This window comes from Dermacentor andersoni, chromosome 1, assembly GCF_023375885.2.
Source record: "Dermacentor andersoni chromosome 1, qqDerAnde1_hic_scaffold, whole genome shotgun sequence".
In the NCBI taxonomy this organism is placed as follows: Eukaryota; Metazoa; Arthropoda; class Arachnida; order Ixodida; family Ixodidae; genus Dermacentor; species Dermacentor andersoni.
Window position 1 is genome coordinate 85,061,775 of NC_092814.1, and position 27,347 is coordinate 85,089,121.

At 48.2% G+C, this 27,347-nt stretch overlaps 1 protein-coding gene across 4 annotated transcripts in view; it reads right to left on the reverse strand.

Moving 5' to 3' along the window:
* The window catches only part of LOC126543158 (puratrophin-1-like), a 379,196-nt gene that overhangs the window by 164,021 nt on the left and 187,828 nt on the right, over positions 1-27,347 (reverse strand). For all 4 annotated transcript variants that reach the window (XM_072286218.1, XM_072286216.1, XM_072286212.1 and 1 more), the window contains exon 4: positions 15,901-16,050. In XM_072286218.1, the coding sequence (XP_072142319.1) occupies positions 15,901-16,050 (150 nt within the window). The remainder of the gene's footprint in view (positions 1-15,900; positions 16,051-27,347) is intronic.

A 27,347-nucleotide genomic window follows, 5' to 3' on the forward strand; every position in this document is an offset into this window, starting at 1 on the left:
ATACTTTCTAGGAAAAATGGCCGCTCAAGGAGAAGAGCGAACTCGAGCGGCTTTAGAGGCTAGGAAAACTGCCTTAAAATATTTAGACTTGAGGGAAAGCTTCGTTAACAAACTATAACACGGCAATCAGCACTCGAATACGACGAGAGAAATTACTGAGACGTGGAAAATTCCCTTGAAAAAAATCTGGTTTGCTAGACAAATGCTCGTATGTATTGGACCTCTTAAAAGATGAGGGGTGAAATATGCGCTCACCGAGAGGGCATCTTCAGCGCGAGACATCCACAAGGCACCTTACAGAGATGTGGAGAGCTTCGCGGCCGGAACGAAGCATCCCTTCTCCGCCGGCCAAGAGGGGGAAACGTGCTTTCCGATCGCTCAAGGTTGCGCGGACAACGCATAGCTCTAGCGTCTAGGAAGAGCTTAACCAGGTGCGATGGCGGCACGCATAGCGTGGGAAGCTAGCCGCCAGAATAACTATACCAAGGACTGCTGCTGATGAGGGCGAAGTACCTTCGTGTAATTATAATAACCCTAATAGGACTACTTTCGAAAAAAAAAAAAGGAAACGGCCCAGAGGGCTATACTACGAGAGCTATGACTGATAGTTTTCTATATATATATATATATATATATATATATATATATATATATTCATCTCATCTATGGGATCGCATTCGCGCGCTGTTTCTTTGTCTCTGCGTGTAGTACAGTTAAGAGAGCCAGTTTAAGGGCGGAGAAGAAGAAAGAAGAGAAAAGCAAAAACTGCAGCGCCGTGGTTTTAAAGCGCACCCGTGGTAGAGAAACGGAATGCGATATAAGCGTGCGTAGCCATGATACGCACACGACAAACTGCCTTAAAATATTTAGACTTGAGGGAAAGCTTCGTTAGCAAACGATAGCACGGCAATCAGCACTCGAATATAATTATAACCCTAATACTAATTGTAAATATTCATCTCATCTATGGGATCTAATGCGCGCGCTGTTTCTTTGTCTCTGCGTGTAGTAGTTGAGAGAGCCAGTTTAAGGGCGGAGAAGAAGAAAGAAAAGAAAAGCAAAAACTGCAGCGCCGTGGTTTTAAAGCGCAGCCGTGGTAGAGAAACGGAATGCGATATAAGCGTGCGTAGCCACGATACGCACACGACAAACTGCCTTAAAATATTTAGACTTGAGGGAAAGCTTCGTTAGCAAACGATAGCACGGCAATCAGCACTCGAATATAATTTTAACCCTAATACTAATTGTAAATATTCATCTCATCTATGGGATCTAATGCGCGCGCTGTTGCTTTGTCTCTGCGTGTAGTAGTTGAGAGAGCCAGTTTAAGGGCAGAGTAGTTGGAAGGCATACTTTCTAGGAAAAATGGCCGCTCAAGGAGAAGAGCGAACTCGAGCGGCTTTAGAGGCTAGGAAAACTGCCTTAAAATATTTAGACTTGAGGGAAAGCTTCGTTAACAAACTATAACACGGCAATCAGCACTCGAATACGACGAGAGAAATTACTGAGACGTGGAAAATTCCCTTGAAAAAAATCTGGTTTGCTAGACAAATGCTCGTATGTATTGGACCTCTTAAAAGATGAGGGGTGAAATATGCGCTCACCGAGAGGGCATCTTCAGCGCGAGACATCCACAAGGCACCTTACAGAGATGTGGAGAGCTTCGCGGCCGGAACGAAGCATCCCTTCTCCGCCGGCCAAGAGGGGGAAACGTGCTTTCCGATCGCTCAAGGTTGCGCGGACAACGCATAGCTCTAGCGTCTAGGAAGAGCTTAACCAGGTGCGATGGCGGCACGCATAGCGTGGGAAGCTAGCCGCCAGAATAACTATACCAAGGACTGCTGCTGATGAGGGCGAAGTACCTTCGTGTAATTATAATAACCCTAATAGGACTACTTTCGAAAAAAAAAAAAAGGAAACGGCCCAGAGGGCTATACTACGAGAGCTATGACTGATAGTTTTCTATATATATATATATATATATATATATATATATATTCATCTCATCTATGGGATCGCATTCGCGCGCTGTTTCTTTGTCTCTGCGTGTAGTACAGTTAAGAGAGCCAGTTTAAGGGCGGAGAAGAAGAAAGAAGAGAAAAGCAAAAACTGCAGCGCCGTGGTTTTAAAGCGCACCCGTGGTAGAGAAACGGAATGCGATATAAGCGTGCGTAGCCATGATACGCACACGACAAACTGCCTTAAAATATTTAGACTTGAGGGAGAGCTTCGTTAGCAAACGATAGCACGGCAATCAGCACTCGAATATAATTATAACCCTAATACTAATTGTAAATATTCATCTCATCTATGGGATCTAATGCGCGCGCTGTTTCTTTGTCTCTGCGTGTAGTAGTTGAGAGAGCCAGTTTAAGGGCGGAGAAGAAGAAAGAAAAGAAAAGCAAAAACTGCAGCGCCGTGGTTTTAAAGCGCAGCCGTGGTAGAGAAACGGAATGCGATATAAGCGTGCGTAGCCACGATACGCACACGACAAACTGCCTTAAAATATTTAGACTTGAGGGAAAGCTTCGTTAGCAAACGATAGCACGGCAATCAGCACTCGAATATAATTTTAACCCTAATACTAATTGTAAATATTCATCTCATCTATGGGATCTAATGCGCGCGCTGTTGCTTTGTCTCTGCGTGTAGTAGTTGAGAGAGCCAGTTTAAGGGCAGAGTAGTTGGAAGGCATACTTTCTAGGAAAAATGGCCGCTCAAGGAGAAGAGCGAACTCGAGCGGCTTTAGAGGCTAGGAAAACTGCCTTAAAATATTTAGACTTGAGGGAAAGCTTCGTTAACAAACTATAACACGGCAATCAGCACTCGAATACGACGAGAGAAATTACTGAGACGTGGAAAATTCCCTTGAAAAAAATCTGGTTTGCTAGACAAATGCTCGTATGTATTGGACCTCTTAAAAGATGAGGGGTGAAATATGCGCTCACCGAGAGGGCATCTTCAGCGCGAGACATCCACAAGGCACCTTACAGAGATGTGGAGAGCTTCGCGGCCGGAACGAAGCATCCCTTCTCCGCCGGCCAAGAGGGGGAAACGTGCTTTCCGATCGCTCAAGGTTGCGCGGACAACGCATAGCTCTAGCGTCTAGGAAGAGCTTAACCAGGTGCGATGGCGGCACGCATAGCGTGGGAAGCTAGCCGCCAGAATAACTATACCAAGGACTGCTGCTGATGAGGGCGAAGTACCTTCGTGTAATTATAATAACCCTAATAGGACTACTTTCGAAAAAAAAAAAAGGAAACGGCCCAGAGGGCTATACTACGAGAGCTATGACTGATAGTTTTCTATATATATATATATATATATATATATATATATATATATATATATATATATATATATATTCATCTCATCTATGGGATCGCATTCGCGCGCTGTTTCTTTGTCTCTGCGTGTAGTACAGTTAAGAGAGCCAGTTTAAGGGCGGAGAAGAAGAAAGAAGAGAAAAGCAAAAACTGCAGCGCCGTGGTTTTAAAGCGCACCCGTGGTAGAGAAACGGAATGCGATATAAGCGTGCGTAGCCATGATACGCACACGACAAACTGCCTTAAAATATTTAGACTTGAGGGAAAGCTTCGTTAGCAAACGATAGCACGGCAATCAGCACTCGAATATAATTATAACCCTAATACTAATTGTAAATATTCATCTCATCTATGGGATCTAATGCGCGCGCTGTTTCTTTGTCTCTGCGTGTAGTAGTTGAGAGAGCCAGTTTAAGGGCGGAGAAGAAGAAAGAAAAGAAAAGCAAAAACTGCAGCGCCGTGGTTTTAAAGCGCAGCCGTGGTAGAGAAACGGAATGCGATATAAGCGTGCGTAGCCACGATACGCACACGACAAACTGCCTTAAAATATTTAGACTTGAGGGAAAGCTTCGTTAGCAAACGATAGCACGGCAATCAGCACTCGAATATAATTTTAACCCTAATACTAATTGTAAATATTCATCTCATCTATGGGATCTAATGCGCGCGCTGTTGCTTTGTCTCTGCGTGTAGTAGTTGAGAGAGCCAGTTTAAGGGCAGAGTAGTTGGAAGGCATACTTTCTAGGAAAAATGGCCGCTCAAGGAGAAGAGCGAACTCGAGCGGCTTTAGAGGCTAGGAAAACTGCCTTAAAATATTTAGACTTGAGGGAAAGCTTCGTTAACAAACTATAACACGGCAATCAGCACTCGAATACGACGAGAGAAATTACTGAGACGTGGAAAATTCCCTTGAAAAAAATCTGGTTTGCTAGACAAATGCTCGTATGTATTGGACCTCTTAAAAGATGAGGGGTGAAATATGCGCTCACCGAGAGGGCATCTTCAGCGCGAGACATCCACAAGGCACCTTACAGAGATGTGGAGAGCTTCGCGGCCGGAACGAAGCATCCCTTCTCCGCCGGCCAAGAGGGGGAAACGTGCTTTCCGATCGCTCAAGGTTGCGCGGACAACGCATAGCTCTAGCGTCTAGGAAGAGCTTAACCAGGTGCGATGGCGGCACGCATAGCGTGGGAAGCTAGCCGCCAGAATAACTATACCAAGGACTGCTGCTGATGAGGGCGAAGTACCTTCGTGTAATTATAATAACCCTAATAGGACTACTTTCGAAAAAAAAAAAAAAGGAAACGGCCCAGAGGGCTATACTACGAGAGCTATGACTGATAGTTTTCTATATATATATATATATATATATATATATATATATATTCATCTCATCTATGGGATCGCATTCGCGCGCTGTTTCTTTGTCTCTGCGTGTAGTACAGTTAAGAGAGCCAGTTTAAGGGCGGAGAAGAAGAAAGAAGAGAAAAGCAAAAACTGCAGCGCCGTGGTTTTAAAGCGCACCCGTGGTAGAGAAACGGAATGCGATATAAGCGTGCGTAGCCATGATACGCACACGACAAACTGCCTTAAAATATTTAGACTTGAGGGAGAGCTTCGTTAGCAAACGATAGCACGGCAATCAGCACTCGAATATAATTATAACCCTAATACTAATTGTAAATATTCATCTCATCTATGGGATCTAATGCGCGCGCTGTTTCTTTGTCTCTGCGTGTAGTAGTTGAGAGAGCCAGTTTAAGGGCGGAGAAGAAGAAAGAAAAGAAAAGCAAAAACTGCAGCGCCGTGGTTTTAAAGCGCAGCCGTGGTAGAGAAACGGAATGCGATATAAGCGTGCGTAGCCACGATACGCACACGACAAACTGCCTTAAAATATTTAGACTTGAGGGAAAGCTTCGTTAGCAAACGATAGCACGGCAATCAGCACTCGAATATAATTTTAACCCTAATACTAATTGTAAATATTCATCTCATCTATGGGATCTAATGCGCGCGCTGTTGCTTTGTCTCTGCGTGTAGTAGTTGAGAGAGCCAGTTTAAGGGCAGAGTAGTTGGAAGGCATACTTTCTAGGAAAAATGGCCGCTCAAGGAGAAGAGCGAACTCGAGCGGCTTTAGAGGCTAGGAAAACTGCCTTAAAATATTTAGACTTGAGGGAAAGCTTCGTTAACAAACTATAACACGGCAATCAGCACTCGAATACGACGAGAGAAATTACTGAGACGTGGAAAATTCCCTTGAAAAAAATCTGGTTTGCTAGACAAATGCTCGTATGTATTGGACCTCTTAAAAGATGAGGGGTGAAATATGCGCTCACCGAGAGGGCATCTTCAGCGCGAGACATCCACAAGGCACCTTACAGAGATGTGGAGAGCTTCGCGGCCGGAACGAAGCATCCCTTCTCCGCCGGCCAAGAGGGGGAAACGTGCTTTCCGATCGCTCAAGGTTGCGCGGACAACGCATAGCTCTAGCGTCTAGGAAGAGCTTAACCAGGTGCGATGGCGGCACGCATAGCGTGGGAAGCTAGCCGCCAGAATAACTATACCAAGGACTGCTGCTGATGAGGGCGAAGTACCTTCGTGTAATTATAATAACCCTAATAGGACTACTTTCGAAAAAAAAAAAAGGAAACGGCCCAGAGGGCTATACTACGAGAGCTATGACTGATAGTTTTCTATATATATATATATATATATATATATATATATATATATATATATATATATATATATATATTCATCTCATCTATGGGATCGCATTCGCGCGCTGTTTCTTTGTCTCTGCGTGTAGTACAGTTAAGAGAGCCAGTTTAAGGGCGGAGAAGAAGAAAGAAGAGAAAAGCAAAAACTGCAGCGCCGTGGTTTTAAAGCGCACCCGTGGTAGAGAAACGGAATGCGATATAAGCGTGCGTAGCCATGATACGCACACGACAAACTGCCTTAAAATATTTAGACTTGAGGGAAAGCTTCGTTAGCAAACGATAGCACGGCAATCAGCACTCGAATATAATTATAACCCTAATACTAATTGTAAATATTCATCTCATCTATGGGATCTAATGCGCGCGCTGTTTCTTTGTCTCTGCGTGTAGTAGTTGAGAGAGCCAGTTTAAGGGCGGAGAAGAAGAAAGAAAAGAAAAGCAAAAACTGCAGCGCCGTGGTTTTAAAGCGCAGCCGTGGTAGAGAAACGGAATGCGATATAAGCGTGCGTAGCCACGATACGCACACGACAAACTGCCTTAAAATATTTAGACTTGAGGGAAAGCTTCGTTAGCAAACGATAGCACGGCAATCAGCACTCGAATATAATTTTAACCCTAATACTAATTGTAAATATTCATCTCATCTATGGGATCTAATGCGCGCGCTGTTGCTTTGTCTCTGCGTGTAGTAGTTGAGAGAGCCAGTTTAAGGGCAGAGTAGTTGGAAGGCATACTTTCTAGGAAAAATGGCCGCTCAAGGAGAAGAGCGAACTCGAGCGGCTTTAGAGGCTAGGAAAACTGCCTTAAAATATTTAGACTTGAGGGAAAGCTTCGTTAACAAACTATAACACGGCAATCAGCACTCGAATACGACGAGAGAAATTACTGAGACGTGGAAAATTCCCTTGAAAAAAATCTGGTTTGCTAGACAAATGCTCGTATGTATTGGACCTCTTAAAAGATGAGGGGTGAAATATGCGCTCACCGAGAGGGCATCTTCAGCGCGAGACATCCACAAGGCACCTTACAGAGATGTGGAGAGCTTCGCGGCCGGAACGAAGCATCCCTTCTCCGCCGGCCAAGAGGGGGAAACGTGCTTTCCGATCGCTCAAGGTTGCGCGGACAACGCATAGCTCTAGCGTCTAGGAAGAGCTTAACCAGGTGCGATGGCGGCACGCATAGCGTGGGAAGCTAGCCGCCAGAATAACTATACCAAGGACTGCTGCTGATGAGGGCGAAGTACCTTCGTGTAATTATAATAACCCTAATAGGACTACTTTCGAAAAAAAAAAAAAGGAAACGGCCCAGAGGGCTATACTACGAGAGCTATGACTGATAGTTTTCTATATATATATATATATATATATATATATATATATATATATATATATATATATATATATATATATATATATATATTCATCTCATCTATGGGATCGCATTCGCGCGCTGTTTCTTTGTCTCTGCGTGTAGTACAGTTAAGAGAGCCAGTTTAAGGGCGGAGAAGAAGAAAGAAGAGAAAAGCAAAAACTGCAGCGCCGTGGTTTTAAAGCGCACCCGTGGTAGAGAAACGGAATGCGATATAAGCGTGCGTAGCCATGATACGCACACGACAAACTGCCTTAAAATATTTAGACTTGAGGGAAAGCTTCGTTAGCAAACGATAGCACGGCAATCAGCACTCGAATATAATTATAACCCTAATACTAATTGTAAATATTCATCTCATCTATGGGATCTAATGCGCGCGCTGTTTCTTTGTCTCTGCGTGTAGTAGTTGAGAGAGCCAGTTTAAGGGCGGAGAAGAAGAAAGAAAAGAAAAGCAAAAACTGCAGCGCCGTGGTTTTAAAGCGCAGCCGTGGTAGAGAAACGGAATGCGATATAAGCGTGCGTAGCCACGATACGCACACGACAAACTGCCTTAAAATATTTAGACTTGAGGGAAAGCTTCGTTAGCAAACGATAGCACGGCAATCAGCACTCGAATATAATTTTAACCCTAATACTAATTGTAAATATTCATCTCATCTATGGGATCTAATGCGCGCGCTGTTGCTTTGTCTCTGCGTGTAGTAGTTGAGAGAGCCAGTTTAAGGGCAGAGTAGTTGGAAGGCATACTTTCTAGGAAAAATGGCCGCTCAAGGAGAAGAGCGAACTCGAGCGGCTTTAGAGGCTAGGAAAACTGCCTTAAAATATTTAGACTTGAGGGAAAGCTTCGTTAACAAACTATAACACGGCAATCAGCACTCGAATACGACGAGAGAAATTACTGAGACGTAATTTCTCTCGTCGTATTCGAGTGCTGATTGCCGTGTTATAGTTTGTTAACGTAGTTAACCACAAATATAATCGCGATGTTGACGTTCGGGAGAGAAGATAATGCGCATTATGTAATAACATACTCCGTTGAACGACGCACTCTCTCTCTATAGAGAGAGAGAGTGCACAAATATATATATATATATATATATATATATATATATATATATATATATATATATATATATATTGTTCTATCGCCTTTTATTCGCTTCACCCATTTTCCCAGCACGGGGTGGCCAGCCGGTATACTTATAAACACTGGCTAACCTCCCTGTCGTTCCCTCCCTTCTTTCTCTCTCTCTCTCTACGGTCGAGCTGTGCACGTCACGAGAGACGGGATTATTTCCGTCTCGGCCTCAAATGATGCGCCACGCTGCACCGAATAACGACTCTCCGCACTTGGCAGTACTGCACCAGCTCCTCGAAGATACACTGCAACCCGGAAATGAACGGCTGCATCGCTCGGGGTAATTTTCCTCTCCTCCTTCACCGTCTCGCGCTCGTGTATCGCGGCGCCGAAGACGCTGAGCCTGCGCGGACCCGAACGCGGCGACTTTCCCCCGAGTTCAGTGAACTCCCTTGTCAGCCACGGACCGAGACCCCCAGGTGCCCGCGCCGTTGCCGACAATGCTCGCGCGGCTCACACCGCTGCGCAGCCGAGAGAGACAGCGAGACGGCACTTGAGCGCCGTTGTCTCGGCGGCGCGTGAGAAACGCCGTGAGCGTCGGAGCACGTGCACGCGAGCTTGTCGCGGTGCCCCGGAAGGCAACACAAAAGGCGCGCTGCTGGCCGCAGACGCCGAAGCTGTCAGCGCGGACAATGTCGGCGGCGACGCCGCACCTGCTCCGCGGTGATGCAAGTGTGACGCTTGTGCCGCGGACTGGCGAACAATGAACGGCCGCCGGCATGCGCAGCGGGCGCATGCGCAAACCATACAGCAGCGAGAATCCCGCGAGCAACGAATTAACGGTTATTTTCCCCAAGTGGGGAAAAACGAAGCGAGCGTCGCATGTTTCGTCGGCTATGTCGTCGCTAGCCTACCATGACTGCAGCGTTGCGTTATAGAACGTCCAGCAACCGACTGCGCAGAATCATCGTGCCCCTACAGGCGCAAAATCGCCGCGCGACTGGCCGCTCCATCCAGGCAGTTTACGTGTATTCGCGGGCTTCTTTCACGCTCGGAAAATCAATTTTATGTCGCACGTATTAAAATTAAATTATGGGGTTTTACGTGCCAAAACCACTTTCTGATTATGAGGCACGCCGTAATGGGGGACTCCGGAAATTTGGACCACCTGGGGTTCTTTAACGTGCACCTAAATCTAAGTACATGGGTGTTTTCGCATTTCGCCCCCATCGAAATGCGGCCGCCGTGGCCGGGATTCGATCCCGCATGTAGCACGTATTGGGCAACAGAAAGCTGTATCGGGAGTTTTCCATGTTTCTCTGAAATTTTCTCATTGACATTTTTCATATAATTATAATAATTGAGAAATTAATCCAGTTACGGGGAATGCAAAAAGATAATCTGAGTGTCTCCAAGCGACAGCAAATTGCATTTAACTTGGTTCGGTCCAGCTACGTGGCATTTGCATATTTTTAGCTCAAGTTACGTGGAACACCCTGTATGTTCTTTGTTCTTGTGTTCGTCTGAAACACGCACTGACGAGTACCAGCAAGGCACACCCGCTACTTTTTGAGCTCGAAAGACGTATACGAGTTTTGCCGAAGAGAATTTGAGAGCTAAGTTTACCACCATTGCGCTATGCCTGCAAGTAACCGGTACGCCACCAGAACGAATGAATCCACCGACCAACCTTCATAGGAGCTTTGATACAGCAGCCATAGCCATACACGAAAGAAGCTGTAGCGCACTATACACAGTGTCCCAGCTAACTTTCCCCAGAATTTAAAAATATGCGGATGCACTCTAAGACGACGCGACCAAATGCACGCTGCTCACCATTGTACGGAGTAAGTCGCAGTCGCGCTATTTTGCGTATTCTGCTTAATTGCATAATTAGTCAAAGATTAATTAACCAACTTCTGAAGCAACAAGGTTAGGCAAAAAAATTCCGATTAGAAAGTAGTAGAGCGCTTCGCAAAACGTCCAATTAAACAGTTTCCTACTTTCTATCACGCATTAGCGTTTTTACGCTTACAGCAGACGCCCGCGAAATAAAAGTACCACGTGACATGACCGCTTGCGCGCCGTGATTTCAGCGCTCTCAAACGCTCCGCGCACAAACGGATATAGCATTTAGCCGGCTGTGCTGCCTCCGCGCCTGCTTGTCGCCATCATGAACTGCCGCGACGGAAGCACGTCGGTGGCGTAAATCGCACAGCCAACGCCTGCGTCACTGCCCTGTCGCGTTTTATGCGGCAGCGCACTCTGCTAGATGTTCGTTTGTTCAAGAAATGTTTGGGAGCGCTGCAATCACGACGCGCAAGCAGGCATATCCCGTGGTATATTTTTTGTTTCGCGGGCATTAGCAGTAACCGAAAAAACACTAATACCTAATAGGCAGAGAGTTACAAACTGTTTCATTGGACGTTTTGCAAAGCTCTCTACAGTATTCTAATTGGAATTTTTGCCCGACTTCGTTGCTTCAGAAGTTGGTTTATTAATCTTGACTAATTATGCAGTTAAGCAGAATACAAAAAAATAGTGTGACTTACTCCATACAATTATCAGCAACATGCATTTGGTCGCGTCGTCTTAGAGTGCGTCGGCATATTTTTGAACTCTGGGTAAAGTTAGCTGGGACACCCTGTATATACCTATACAGCCGCAACGACAAGAGCCCGTGACGATGGGCCTTACCTTATACCAAGCAAGGAATACCTCAGGTTCTACAAGCTACCTCTAAGTCGAAAAATCGCACTTTTATAAAGAAAAAAACTGTTTCTAAAGCCTTCAGGTATGGGTCAAAAATAAATCGTGCAAAATGTGACCCTTCCCTTTACGCCTGTACCAAACTAAGCAGAAGCACAAACATGCGAGCTCTGACAACAGCTGTGCAAAGGCGAACCTATAGTGGTTGTCATTGAGCCTGACAAAGGAAAAAAAGAGAAAGAAGCACGCATAAGAAAAGCCGAATGTTTGTCTCCTAGGCACTGCAGTGAACCTGCTCGCAACCAAGAAAAAAAAAAAAAAAGAGGAGGCGCTCCACGTCCAGACGCGATCTCGCGAGCTTTTTTTCCGCTGAGCCAGCGTCCACCAGGTTCCGATCTGGCAAAACGGTGGGAGGCCGCCGAGTATCCCGCCCGACAAGTCGTCTCCGTCGAGGCTGACACGCGTCATCGAGGCAGGGAGGTCCCGAAGAAGACGTCAATGTCGCAGAAGACGCCCGCGAACTGAATCCGTTTTAACGGCAGTCCAAACCGTTACGGGACGGGGAAGCATTCGTTCGCAGACTATTGGTGTCACGACAGATGTGTTTTTTTTTCTTCTTCTTTTCGTTTCGCAAACACTCGGCACAGGCAAACGCGGCAGCGAGTCAACGACATCAGCAGACTTGCTGACGGGGCACCGCGAGAGCTACGACCCACGGCAACAAGGTCACGCCGACCTGTCGCGCGCGCCGCCTTCGCCACCCACCGCTGTCGCCGTCTACCGCGCCTTTTTTTTTTTGTTTTTACTGCGCTCCACGATCCGGCACTGCCTGTGCCGAGTGTTTGCTTTTGAGATACTATACACGGTGTTGATACATGATTCGGTGTAGGTACAGCGCACGAAAGAACAAGGACAAAACGAGGGCCACGGACACATGTGGCGCGCTACGCGTTTGTCCGCTTTTCTACTTTTTTTTATTCCCTTTTCGCGCTACCTTATACGCCGAATCGGGCATTACTCACTCGCCCGAACCGTTACGCAGAGGGATTTTCGCCGCAAGCGCAACGCTTTCGGAGCCCACCGGTACAGCTATACACGAGTCCCGATAAAGCGCGCGCACGAGATTTCCATCGCGCGGATCGCGTAATACAGCTTTGGTCTCGTCCGCATATTACAGCAGCTCGCAGCTATACAGCACGGACTCGCCGCCAGTCCCAGCTGATCTATATGATAGGCACCTGTATAGGGACAATGAACACGCATGCATAATCCTACAGGAATTACATGACTGCATGCACCGCACGCGCAAGTAAGCCGGCGTTTGTAGACTGCTCATTTTAGCAGGTCTTTTCTTTTTTGAGATAAAGAAATTTCTTATAGCCAGCGCGCGTTCAAAGCGCTTTACAGTCAAAGCGTGCAGATAATGCACCGCAGAAAAGCGAAAATAAATGCGTCGACGACGACGCGCAGTATGCAGCCAACTAGGCGATGCAAGACGATATGCGTACGAGCTATAGACTCGCGTCCGATAGCAAGCACAGACTGAAGGATAAGAGCAACGCATCTTCTCCTTTGTTCCATCGTGTAACTGGCTGCCGTATCAGCGCCACATGTATGTTGCCTGGAGGATTAATTCGTGCCGATGGCGTACTCGTGACAAATGTTTTTAGCACATGCAACCACCCTACAAGTCTACAGTGATTTCATTGCTAGACTCCCTCAACTATGCCCTCCTGCAACCTTTAACCCATGTTCCAATAACGTCTGTTGCGCGGTCCGGAAAATTCGTGGGGGATAATAACACCGCCGACACATCTTGTGACCCGACCAGACGATAGTTGGCGCACGATCTGCTACCCGCTGTTCAGGGCGCGAATGCCACTCGCAAGCACGTCGTGCTTAGGTGCAGATGCATTTGCGCTCCTCCTTATGTTTACGAGGTCCCAACAAAGCTTTGTTGCCGCGGATTCTAATTCACTCAGTTTGAGGTCAGTCGGTGAACGATACCGTACTATTTAACCTCCGATTCAACTGTACACTGGCACACATTTAATATCCAGAATTGAAGCCAGTCAGCGCTGAAGTGATGCCCTTGTGGCAAAATTCAGAGACAAGTGACTGTTCCGAGGCATCCGTCTCGAAAACTTGCGCCAAAATACAAAAAACTACGCGGAACACCATGGTGCAAGTCAAGCCGTACTCGCTGGCCGCAAGGAGGAATGGACGGCGCAGTGAAGATGCAGGAGTCACAAATGGCAGGCTGACTGAGTTAATGTCGTTTCCGTTAAGCTTTTCCTCGTGAACGAGCTGTGGCGTCTGAGTTATCTCGCAGGGCGGCCACGCCTCTGGAAAGAGGAATGTCGGTCGTCAAGGGCATGCATTCGCAGCAGAGCCTGCGAAAGGGCCGGCCCCTTCGGTAATGAGCCAAAGCAAAGTTCCCTCGCTCTGACCGTGAACTTCACACCGACTTTTAGTCGCCGGCGAGCGCTGTAACACGCACTAAGAAGGCAGTACAAAAGAAAGCCGACGCGCCATACAAACGACTGAGTTTTTATGCCTGAAAAGAGAGTAGGCGGTCAAAAAGAAATAGCCGGAAAGAAAGGGAACGAACAGGCCCGAAACGGCTTTCCGGATGAGAAAAAGGGGCGAGGGGGGCCGCAAGCAAGAGGCGATCGTGACCTCAAGTTTCGCGCCGCCAAAAGTGGTTGGTACGCGTGTGAGGCCATGCAGAAAGCGGCCGAGTGAAAAAAAAAGGCGGGGGCGGCCACAGGTAGTTCAGCTACAGCGCGGCAGCAGAGACCATTCCGCGCAGGATGCGCGCGCATCCCACGGCCAACAACAGCGAGAGCGTCCGCTTTCGTCCTCGCGCACGCATGCAGGTTCCGGCCATCATGTCGAAGGCGGCACAAGAGCCCGCTTTTCTTCACATTCGACGGCGCCGGGGGTTGGCGAAGAAGCCCCAGCCGCAAACAACGAGAGTAACCCTTCTCTCCTATATTTCAAATTGCCGCTCCTCCTTTTGCGGCGCTCCGGTACCTCTTCTTTATCAACAGTGTCGGAAGCGGCGCACGAAGGAAGGAAGCCCGACGTGGCTCGTAAAACTTGAAAACGGGAACAGGCAGAACAAGTCGTAAAGAAGACGGAGAAAAGTGTCGCCGTGACGACCGGCAGCCGCGGGCGCGAAGGCTGGGCGCGCGCAAGACGCGGCGGCGACGAAAAAGCCTCTCCGAGGAAAATCCGCGGGGGGGGTTACGCACGGTGGTGCGGCGAAGACAACTAAGAAAAGAAAAGCAGAACGCCGAACGGAAGAGCGCCCGCCGAGCAACGCCGCGGGTGCATTGCCGGACGCCGAAGATCAACCGGTTCGCGGATCCTAGGGCGCCGGCGGCTGTTACGCGGCAAGCAAACCGGCAAGTCTCCCACACCGACTGCTCACCGCCGCCACCACGCGTTCCACGAAGACAGCCGCCGCTAACGGGCGATGCCGCCTCCGACGGCGCACATTGCGGGCGTGGACTCCGAGGACGTCGGTTTCTCCGTACCACACGCACGCTGATGCCGCACCCTTCTGCTACGCAGCGCCCAGTGGGGATACGAGCCCACCTCGCGACACGAACGTGCGTGCCCGACTCTCGTTTTTCTGCTTTTTTTTTTGCCTTTTCCTTTGGGTGCGATGATAGCTTGCCGACTAAACCGGTCTACGCCGCCGAATCGGCGTTTGTACAGCGACAGAAATACTTCAGATGTCGCCAGTGCAAAGCCCCTACCACACTACTTTTGCCTGGCATGTGCTTTCGGGCAACATCACCACCAGAGTAAGCCCATAAAGACACAAGATAAATACAGACTATTTCACGGAAGCGTTGGTGCGCCGTTGTCATGCTATATTAGAACAAGTGTGTGTGTGTGTTTACGATAATGTACAGACGCGACCATGCCCATGTAAATTTGACGAAACTTACCACAAAATTAAGTAATTACGAGCATACAACTTCAAGACAGCAGCGCCCATGTACTGAAAACATCATCTACATAAGACGAACAGGAAGAGACAAAAACGGCAGGGCTGACGTTTGCGGCTGTTTCTGTGCGTTCTCATTTTCGCAATATTCTCGATTTTCTGTTGCAATCATATACACGGAGTCTTCTCCAATGACATCGATTATTTCATAAACAGCGTGCCTAAGTAAAATTAGTAGTCGGCATACACGTCGTCGTCGTCGTCGCCCCCAAACAAACACACACACTTCTTTTTTCTTTGCAAATTTCCAATCCCTTATGTCTGTGTCAGCAGCTGTGAAGGCGGAATTTTACGCGACTTATTTTCGTGACATGTTTTATGCGCATCGCGTCAGTTTAGTGTCGGTGAAACACAAGCCCGTGAGACTAAAATACTGGGAACAAGCATTGGCCAGAAATAGCGGGCCAGTATGAGCAGCGACCTTGAGGTTGCTTTGAACTAAATGTTTATGCAAACTAAATTTCGCTTCCTTTGAGCTTTTCGATAGACAGAGGCGTAGCCAGAAATATTTTTCGGGGGGGGGGGGGGGGGGCACCCACTTGACAGGGGACGGAGAGGGGGCAGGAGGCAGGGGTCTGGGGAAATAGGGTACCGAAGAGGCAGCATAATCAATAATGAACAGCCAGTGAGAAGCAAGGGAAAAAAGAAACCATAAAATGCGGCTTCTTCACTCACCTGGGAAACAGGCGACCCTGGAGAGCAGCAGCCTGTGTCCCAGCTGGCTCATGGAGGTCGGCTGGGCGAGGCTGTTGTCGCAGTAGCCGTCATCGTGCTCCTCTTCCCTCGACAGCGATGTCCGTTCGCGGAAGAGGGCAGACAGGCCATCTGCATATAAGCAAAAAATAAAATCAACATCCTGCAGTATAGTCTCTGGCATCAGCTGTCGCACACGGTACCTCCCGTAAGTGATTACAGGCGAAGAAGGGAAGGATCGAGTGAAAAAGGCAAAGCAAGTTTGACTGCGAACAAGGGAGAAAAAAGGAATACAGGACGGAAACAATGAGCCGGAAGAATATGGGGAACCGGGGGACTCCATTATTCCTTTGTTACAATCATATGAAGCCAGGGAAAGCCCAGGGGAAACCAAATGTTTGTTAAAGAAAATTGAAATGTATAATTAATAAGGGAAATGAAAATGAAAGTGGACGGAACGACAACTTGCCACCTACGACAAGTTGTTCTTTTGTCTACTTTCAGGGCGTTTCGTGAGAACAGGCGCCGCCTAATCGTGATAGGATTAGCGAAAGCGGCCGGTCAATCACTGTTTTTACGAACAAGCGAATTCGGTCCCACCTCTGGAAAGAGAACGAGAGAGGCAGAAAGTAGCAGGTTTATAACGACTCGAAAATGTTCTTGTACGTATGTTAAGTGAAAATAGCTAAGGCCGAAAAAATATACATACTTGTTTTCACTGCAAACGTTATCTATATAATAGGATAAAACTGAACTAATCTTTTGAAATAAATATTTTAGATGCCCTACGTTTTGGGCCGCCTATTGGGACATGATAATTCCAGTGCATCAAAGCACGTATGAAACGGCACGCCGTCTAGTGTGCCTACAGAAAGCGCATATTACGTATTACAACGCAGAGAAAGGCTTGCTTACGTTAGGCTCGGCGAGACGCACCGCAGAGTCGCATGTTCTTCGTGCAGTTAAAAGTGGCTGCTCGCCTTTACTAATGCGGGGCACGCGTTTAACGTAATACGTGTCGTCCACTACGAGGCGTCTGTACCAACAGTTGATTGGGTCGTACTTGCTTCCGCAAGGTAACTCGAAGAAAAAAATAAACGATGCCGGGGCACACTGAAGTATTACATTATATTGCTAATATACATATAACTTGGCAATATCGCTGTTGCCTTTATGTGCACATTGTCCGTGTACAAAAATATGTGGCACGGGGAACGTCGCGTAGTGCCGCGCTGGTAAGTCCACGATGTGATGAATAATATGCCCGTAGATTTGGCCGATGTACTCTGCTTCCTGTCAGTGATGCATTCGCGAACCTTGTCAGTGTTTTCCCGCGAAATCATGGGCCCTTTTTTAACAAAAACAACAACAACAACAAAGGGCGGTTTCGCATTGGAAGAGATAAACAACAATAACAAGGTTCGGTGTGGTGGTGAGGTCCATCGACGTTGCAGGCGTTGCACCTCAATTGCGCACGCGATCAGACGGCAGGAAAACCGTCAGCGTTTGCAGCTTGAAGTGCACTGTACGGAACCGCTCGGACTACTATATGCGCCACGGTGTGGCATGCGCACAGCTGCACAGCAGGGACGCGCGTGCGTGTCCGCCCGACGCTCATGCCAGCAGCGGAAGTCAGGCCCCTGGCTCCGCTGCAGAGCCGACTGAACGGAGCGTTGACAGTGCGCCCACCGCCATTGTTCCCCTCCCTCGGCACAGGGTAGCCAATCGGAGATCATCTCTGGTTAACTTCCCTGTCTTTCCTATGCACCTCTTTCTCTCTCTCACACACACACACACACACACACACACACACACACATTGCTATTTTGAATGGTAGCAGCCGAAATCTGGCCAATGAGCAAAGTTGGTTCGTAAGAGAACGTTTTTGAATACGGGCTCGGAGAGCAAAATCACAAGGCTCTTGTTTCGCAAAAGCTAGATGTTCGCCATTGGTTGGCAGCATTCGCTAATAATATATCCAACATCACGGTTGGTTGGCACCTTGCCTTAAGTGCTCTACTAGAGCATAAGAAGTTTTTTTGTTCTTTTTTTGTGAATATAGGGCCAGTTTATTTACAGCGAGACATGTCTCTTCCCCAGGCACGTGACTCCTAACGAGCTGATACAAAATAAAAAAGAAAAGGTTAAAAAATTTAACGCGCGACGAAGGAGCCACCTATTATTATTATTATTATTATTATTATTATTATTATTATTATTATTATTATTATATATAAAAACGCACATGCACATACAGAGAGGGAAATGGGGAAGCAGCAGGCTGGCAACTGCGGACATCGGCCAGCAGACATCGGTTTCTCTGTTAGCAAGGCGGATTCTTTATCATTAAGACGATCTAGCGCTGAAATTCAGTCCATTTCATAGAAAGAAAGTGCCACATAACTTAGCCGACTTGTGTGCATTATATATGTCGCATTTTTAAACATCTTTCTTTTCTTTTTTTAAATTCTTTTCAGCCTTCATAATTCGCTTGCACGGCGCTGCGCTACCGCTGTCGCCGGGATCAGTAACTCAACGCGACGCATGATTAAAAAAAAAATGAAATGACTCGTTACGAAACACAGCTTCTGTTGTTTCCTATGTGACAAAAGAAATATAGCGTTCCAGCTCATTTATAACGGTTTATTATTTTTTTTTCGGTACCGTTTCGATGCTCATTTCGCGTGTTTCGACGGTATACGAAAACATATCTTTGCACTCCAAGCTGGCGAGCTCCAATAAAACTTATGACGGTCATTATGCAGCGCTCCGCGGTATTATGCGCTCCTGAAAAAAAAAAAAGTTTTCTTATTACGAAAGCACTTGAAGATGGAGGCTCCAGAGTTTCGTTATATTGCAGTGCGGCTATACGTGTGTTGTAGAGACATTATGTCTTGTATGATATACACTCAGTAGCTTCGTTCTCCACGACCAGATTGTTCGAATGCACAAGAAAAATTTTAAGTACTCGGAATGGTAGCTTTCATCGTCCTCCAACCGGTCAACTTACGGCGGTTCAAACTGGACCGTGTATCGACATGAGCACTAATGAACAAGCGGGGGAAAATTCACTTTCCGTCCAGTGAGACAGCATCTTGTTATGCAAAGCCAGGTCTACAAGTAATTGAATAAGCCACGATACGAGGCAATATTACGACTTAACACTAGCAATCGCATAGCTTCTAGGTCGCGCGAAACGAAGCAGCCACAGTGTAACATTTCATAGATACCTCGACACTGTGGTTTCGCTGGATATTAGCCACAAACGCTGAAACAAAAAGAGGCCTGGAATGTTTCTGCTGAACCGCTTATTCGGCGTTTTTAATGTCGGGCACAAACTCGCCGCTTCGTTACGCCATGCGAAGTACCCTGCAACACCGGCATGTGTATGACTTCAAGATGAAGCTTCCCATGCCTGCCAATTAGAAGCATATATGGAAACCAGTTTGGAGCACAGGATTTTCCTCCATGAGCTATGAGCTATGAACACTTCACTCGTCGCACTGATGACCAGATTTTAAACACTGCCAAGTTTCGGAGATGCTTGTGCGCGTACTTTGCATCTGTTATGCACACTGTACGCAACGGCAGAAGCTGGCGTCTTCCGCTGCACGTGTCAATTATCGGCATTGCCCGCGTCTTTTGGTCAGACCCTCTTCCGGAATGCAGAGTCGCAGACTAGGGAAAGCTCAAGCAGATCTCTCTGTGATTGTGTAAATAAATTGCCTCTCGCACTTAGGTCCCACCTCTCTCCCGCTCAGTCGTAAACAATTTTTTTTAGAGTAAATAACTCTTCCGTGATCTTGTAGCTGTAAAACTCAATACATTTGAACAATATTTCTTATTGTTTGAGAAAGAAAAAAAAAAAAACATTTGCAGAGGCTAGGACAGGCCCGATCACTGTGTTCATGGAACATTGACACACATGTCCTCAGCTCCGCACGTACGAAGCCGATGGCTCTTGCTCTCTTTATGTCGACGACAACGACTGAAGAATAAGAATGCTGATGACCGCGGAAAAATGCAGGCACAATAAACTATTGAGGCCGACGTTTCGCTTCACTTGCCGCTTCAGCGGCGAAGATATATATGTTCGTGAGCACTCGATGAAATGCAGAAACGCCTGCCGGAGGGCGCACACGTGTTAAAATCGCCTCTCAAGGTACTCTCAAGCAGAGCCCGCGCACTGCGTAATGAGACTTAGAGCGGCTCGCTCGGCGGTATAAAAGCTAGCTCGGTTTTCTGACGTGACAGTGGGCCCGTGTGCAATTGTTCGATGTGCACCAACGGCCGACTGCTTCGAAGGCTACGCGTTCGCTTCGAAGACAAAGTCGCGGCAATCGCCGCCGCGCTTTCGAGAGCAAGTGGGGCTAGCGCGAGGCGAGTAGCAGATGACGCAACGCGACGATTCAGGTCAATGTAAATACTGATCGGCTCGGAATTCGACAAGTCCAAGAAAGGAAAGGCCACAATAATGCCGGGTTGATCCGCGAGGAGATGGCACAATGCCGGCCGTCTCGTCGGCGGCTAGGCCAGAGATGGACAAGAGAGCCACCACCACAGGAGGTCCCGCGCTTAGTGCCGACCGCTTTCCTCGATGGTTTCCTATCGGGGGGCGTGACTAGCAGGGGGACGCGGCGGCGCTATGTAGGTTAGGCAGGAGCCTCGCAGGAGCAGCACGCGAGCGCGCTTTCGATGACTGCTTCGGAGACCCAGGCTGGCGCCGAGTGCCTCCGGCCGCTGCCCTTCTCGGCGCGCTCGCCCATGCCGTCGGGCCGGGCTGACAGGCCGGCGCACTTACTCACGCAGCCACAACAAAGACACGCACGGGGCCGCCACTATACACCACCGGGCAAGAAAACAGGAGCGGGCAGCGCAGAAATGCCGCGACGGCCCGCTCGGGGAGAGAGAGTGCCCGTTGCGTGCACGTGGTCTATCATCGCGCCGGGCAGTGCTGCAGTGCAGCCAGTGCAGCAGCAAAATTATCGCCGACGCACGCACGTTTCGCCACGGGCCGAATAAAGAGTGGTAGGAGCGCTCGCGATCTCTCAAACATAGCCGTGGGTAGCTTTCGCGTTGCCGCCCTCCCGGTGAAAACGCAAAGTCGTATTAAACGGACGCCGGCATCTGAGGCCTCACCTCGATGGCACACTTTTTCGCATGACCTTCGCAAGCGCGGCTGCGGTTCTTTCCTCCTGCCAACTTCCTTCCTGAAGCCGTTGTCGCCGTCGTAGTTGCAGCTCTATAGTCCGGTCGTTTGCTGCCTCACGGTCAACGGCGATGTGCTCGCTGAGAACAGAATCCACGTAACGTAAATGCGCATAGTGAGAGCTCTATGCAAACACGCCCTCAGGAAGGCCTCTCGGCACTGTCTTCGCGCAGTGCCGACGTGCACCCCTGATGACGCGGACCCTATAACAGGGGCGTCTACCGCGTGTCCACACGTAGGCAATGCACAGGAAAGCCTGTGTAAAACGAAGACAAAGAAGCGTCACTCCACGCCCCACATCCAAAGAAGAGCAGCCGGCAGAGAGGGCCACCCCCTTTCTTTCGCCAAGATGAGGGGGAGTGTCTCTTCGGGGCGGCCTGCAGGTCGGCATGCGCATACGACGAATCAAGAACAGTGGCAATGAACTTGGCGCAGCGTCTATTTTGGCAGTGTCTCGAGAGGATCCCCCGCCCCTCTGCCTTCGGCTTAAGCCCGGCGACATTCGGCCCTTTATAAGCTCAAACGGAGTTGTGCAGGCGCCAGTGAAAGAGAGCAGCTGCTGGGAGGGCGGCAGGGGCCCCACGCGTTGCACACACACGCCCACGTTGGATGAGCCTCGCAAGCGCGGCGCTAACGCTGACGCGCGCGTGCGTGCGTCCGCCGTCGTCACAGTTGGACACGCGGAGTGCTCGTCTGGCTGTAGGCGTTAATCACGGTGGCTTCGTTTCTACGGCACTCTTGGATGCGACCGACTCCGACGCCCAATTACAATTCTCGAAAGCGATAGGATGAGAGAGAAGCACCTATTAAACATGGAGCAGTTGACTCTACACGGTGGAACCGGGTGCTGCAGCACTATACAGAAGCCGCCACGGCAACAAAGGTTCCGACATAGATAAAAAAAAGAAAAAAGGGAGGAATTCAAGCTTAACATCAACACAAAAAATCACGGTATCTCTTTCTCTCTCCGGAAACAAACACAGGCCTGTACAAGATCAGTTACACGTGTAGAGAGAGAGGGAGCTTTAGAGATCCACATCTATTCTCGAACACATCGCCAGATTTGTAAGTTAATTCATACATCGGTCCTTTCTGATTACCTGAGTTCTGCTGCTGAGCGCTAGGTCGCGGATTCGATTCTGGGTCGCTACGGCCGCACTCGTAATGGCGGCGGAATGCAAAAATGCTCGTGCATCAAGCTTCGCATGGATGCCGATTAAATGACTCCAGCCAGTCAAAATTAACTCGGAGCGCACAATCCTGAGCGCACACTCCTGTCGTTGTCTTGGGACGCTAAAGCACCACAGACAAGCAAACTACAACTTCAGAAATCAGCATAATAAAGAATACAGCGCACAATTTTACATCGACTTGACTGTGGCATGACATACACTACCGCTTTGTGCAACAATTGCTACCCTGCATAGAGCTGTAGGACGCACTGAAAAAGCGAAACAACCGCCCCGACCAAATAATGGATGGTGTAATTTCACGCACGTATGCCTCGCTGAAGAAGACGCCAGCCGTAACCCGAGTCAAGTTGGAAGCCTCCTACACCGCGCTTATACCCGCGTAATTTAATGCATCTTCCGTGCGGCGACGACCTCTGTTCCTAAATACGGACGCTGGTTTTGGGTCGGCAGCGGGTCGCAGTATCAAGATGATTCAGAAGGATAACACAGCAGACGTCAGCTTCGCCAAGAGTAGGAAACAGCAGCGGCATCCGCAGAGGAATTCCGCAACGAAAAGACTGTATGTAGGCACCGCAAAAGACAGACTGCTGCCTCAGCTCCCCTTGCCTTCCCGTAAGTAATATCTTCACGTAAAAGACAACTGTTCTCACGGCGCCAGTGTAATTATAAAGCTATACCTGACTTTAGCGTAGTTGAAGCATCGTCAACGCTTGGTAAGCGGCGAATTTCAGCAGTGAATGTAATGCTTAGGTCATTAACCAATTTGCTCATGCCCATATATATATACGAATGCGCTGCAAAACGGTGAAGCTCCAGACGGAACGAACAAATCAGTCTAGTTTTATTGCTTGCGGGGCTTCGGATTGAATTGAACTGAATTCTGGGCTGCTACGTGCCAAAACCACTATTTGGTTATGAGGCGCGCCGTAGTAGGGGGCTTCGGGTTAATTTTGACCACCAGGGAATCTTTCCCCGCGTTGGTCCCTTGTGCGCACAAGATTGAGCCGCCATCGTAGGCTCAGCCTCGCACGCTTTCAGTCGCACATACAGCATACGGCGCGTGGCAACGATGTTATCGCCCACGGACTTTATACGGGATATCACTCCGACAACGGCGGCAGAAATGCGCCTGGAATGGCCATGTAATTCCTATCGTAATAAAACGAAGGCGGAGCCCGTGACGCATTGCTCACGCGATCCTCCGGCTCCGGTATGGGAGAGCGCAGGGAAGGAATTTCGTTTGCGGAGGCCAGACGGAACAAGTGGAGAGAGTGCGTATGTTGGCGGTGACGCTCGCCTCCTCGAATCATAAGTTCGCGGCACTTCAAATATTTCTATCTCTGCTATTACTGAACTAATTTGAAAAATTATAATTGCGGTAGAGCACTCCTTAGAGGGCACGTAATAACTTCCAGCGCATAACCAAAATTTGCTATGTGGCCTGGTGAGGGGCCTTCCAAGTCACACAGAGATACAATAAAAAGAAAAAGAAATAAGGCGGGCGTGTTTACCACAATTAAAGCATCGTGGCTCTTTCGTTCAGAGTAGCTAGAACTATCGCGCTGTATTTGAGGTAAATAGATTTAAATATTGATTTCACAAATTCTGAATGAAAGTGAAGCTGGCGTAAAATAAGAAGCCACCAGAATAATTCTGCGATAAATGAATGTCGTTTCAGAATTCAGTTTCATGCTGTTATGGAAATGAAGTTACACAGCTTTATATCTCGAGAACCCCGTCGAGTTCTTGATTTCCCGCTTTTCCACATAAAGGAAAGAGGCAGTAAATGCGTAGCGTTTCTTTTCAAGAGACTCTTTCCGCTAAGCAACTCGAAGACTGGCGGTGTGAACCCCCGGGCCGATCGGTTAACCTTCCGAACAAATAATTATTTATTCGCGATTAAATGTGTTCAGGTAGTTAACCAAAGCTGAAAATAATCGAAGGGAGTGGGGCACACCTGCCCTTTTTGAAGTTAGCGCGCATTCCTCCATAGGGATAGTTTCCATATCGATATACAGAAATTGGGGGGGGGGGGGGAGGGGGGGAGGTCTGGCTGTGTGGCGAAGACAATTGCAATCCTAAAGGGGTATCAAAAACAATATAATTCTTATTATTTATCCAGGACACTATCGTACAGCGAGAAATATGAAGTCCCGTCCCACTCCACCTCTTTCATTTTTTGATGTCATGCACGTTGATTAAATAACTGATTTCTCAATTGGTTAATCGGACAAAGTCGAACGATTAATCGGAAGCAAAATTTTCACTGACGCCAAGCATCACTCGCTCAGTGCCGAATGCGTTGCATTCACAGATGTTTTGCGAGACGTTAACATTCGGCGTACGAAGAATTCACCCTAATAACTGCGGAGAAGTGGGAGCCGCAGTGCTGAGACGTGTGGACGCTCCATTTTTATGTGTGTTATCCCAGTCTCGGTGCGAGCCCAGCCGATAAGAGATAACGCCCTGATAAAGAGATCGTCCTGCGACATCCACAGACAAAAGGAGAAATAGGCTAAGCAATAAACCGTCCGACAAAAGTTCATTCAGATGGTAGATGCCGAAGAGCGATTTTAGTAGTCGACGCCTTTTATATGATGCGCAACGAGGCCCGTTAGCGAAAGAACAGATAATTCGCAGTGCGAGTTCACAAATTGAAACGTGATATAACGGCCTCGTCTCGTGCACGACATAGACACGAAGAACCAGCCTATCGCGGCCGCATGCGAACGCCGTGCGGCAAATGCAGCGGTTAACCACCACTAACGATCAGTCGCTCCCCAACGAGAAAAAAAAATACATTTAAAAAAAAGAGTCTGCGTGTTCACACCGAGATGAAAACAAAGGGGGCAGCCCGTTTCTCTTGGGAGCGTGAATATCGCGTAACCGAATTTTTGTCCTGTTCCTTTATACTTGTGCCTTCTTTGCTCGCGGTAATAGACGCGGCGCGCGTGCCTGGTCTACCGTTCCCGATTTTTTTGTCCGCACTACTCTCGGACGCCGATTCGCCGAGTGACCGCGCGCTCGGGAACGGGTTTCTGCTCGGGTAGGAGGGGCGGTCCTCGGCGATGTATCTCACGTGACAACTTACAAATGAACGCCCGGCTGACACAACGCGCTCCCTATACAGCGCCGAAAGAGCCTTGAAAGAAGGCCGCCAAAGAGGTTTCTGGTCCGAATACCAGACCGAGATTCAGTCTCGCGATAATCAACTTAACCTGTTCATGCAGAAGCCAATTAAGGGCGCGAGAGGAAGACGACACCCCGAGCGATGGGGAAGGGAGAGCGCTTTCATCGAACGGTCTGCTTCTTCCCCCCCGTCCATGCTGACCAGAGGGCAAACGCGCGATGGTGTCATCATGCAGCCAGCCGCTTGGCCAGCCTTATACGCTTCCTGCGCGCATGAACACCCGTTACACTTGCGCGTTCTCAAAAGTCCACGGCAGGAGGCGAGCGGATCGGAATTGGCCAAACCCACTTATTCCTCCACGTGGAATACCTGCAGTAGCGCTTGACAGTCTGAGAAAGCCACGGGAAAACTGCGTCAGCGTGCCAGCTTGTACTCGAAAGAAGGTCAGTCCAGACGATCGCTGATGACGTACCTCATTACGAAGTTTTATTTCTCTTTCACAAATGGTAAGACCGATGCCCATCTCAAGGCTACAACCTCCTCTTTAAAATCAGATCCCTAAAGAAAAAGGCACAGGTCTCGCAATGTCTCACTCCTGTAAATCAAATCAAATTTATTTTCCTCTGTTACAAAGAAAGGAACACCCCATAAAAGCTGCTAAACAAGGCAGTTTGACGTGGCGACCTCCCCTCTCCCCTCAAAACTGGTTAATACAGTAAATACGGTATTAGCCCACTGTTACGCGTGAAGTGCGTACACGTACACATGCACATGCGCAAGCGAGCAGCGCGTGTATGTTATAGGACGGTGCAGTGACTGATAAAATAGTTCGCATTGATGCTGCAGCATTTCAGAAGATACCAAGACGTCAGCCCAACAATATGGCAATCGCTACACTATGTGAACGTGGCTTATGATATACCCCAACAATGCCTTCTCAGTGCTGAGTTTGCTATATAAGCACGAATGGGCACTGTGCACGTAAACACTTTACACGTCGCCCTCCATACCTGCTTCAACACGCTTTCCAAACTGCGACGGCATGCTTTCATGATAGAGCAGTTGATCGCAGAGGGTATAATTTTTGCACTCTGCATATCACTCTGGCTCCGGTTGCAAGGTCGCCGGCTTTGTGCGTGGCTACTAGCGGTTGAATATCGTTTCAAACGAAAGATCAGCGGCACAGCCGCAGCGTACAATTTCCTTAGTACATTGTAAAGGAAAGCCCGGTTGATGTATTAAGTAAAATGAGCGTATTTTGACGAGGGCACATTTTAGCACACGATCACACTACAGGCTGCGCGCGCATTCGCACGGAGACGCGTTACAAAAGAATGGCAACCACATATCAAAGCCAAAAGACAGTTAAAACTCGATTTAACGAAACCCGATTTTACGAACGTCCTGATCTAACGAAGAAATTTACATTCCCCGGCCGGTATAACCATAGGACATGTTACCATCAACCCGAATTAACAAAACAAACTTGGCAGAGCTCAATTTAACTAAGTTTTTCCTGAATAAATTAGTAAATAAGGCGGTGATTTCCTTCTACTTTTGACACGGACAGGTTCTTCTTCGACCGTGCGCTCTTAAGCTATTGCGTTAAAACATATAGGCGTTATGGTCACATACCTATCGTTATTTTGACGAGGCTGCACGCCGTGCCCATGCACGGAACACAGTCGACTCAACACCGCCTCGATCGGTAAGGGCGGCGGTGGTTGCTTTCGTTATTTCGTGGTTTATGCGACAGATGACTGGATTAGTGGCAAATACAATGCCGCGGTAGCCTTTTTGTGTCGCTACGTTGCAAATTTTAGATTTCAAAGGACCGGAAAATTCCTTTCTCGATTTTACGAACTTCAAGATTTAAGGAAATAATTCTAGCGTGGTC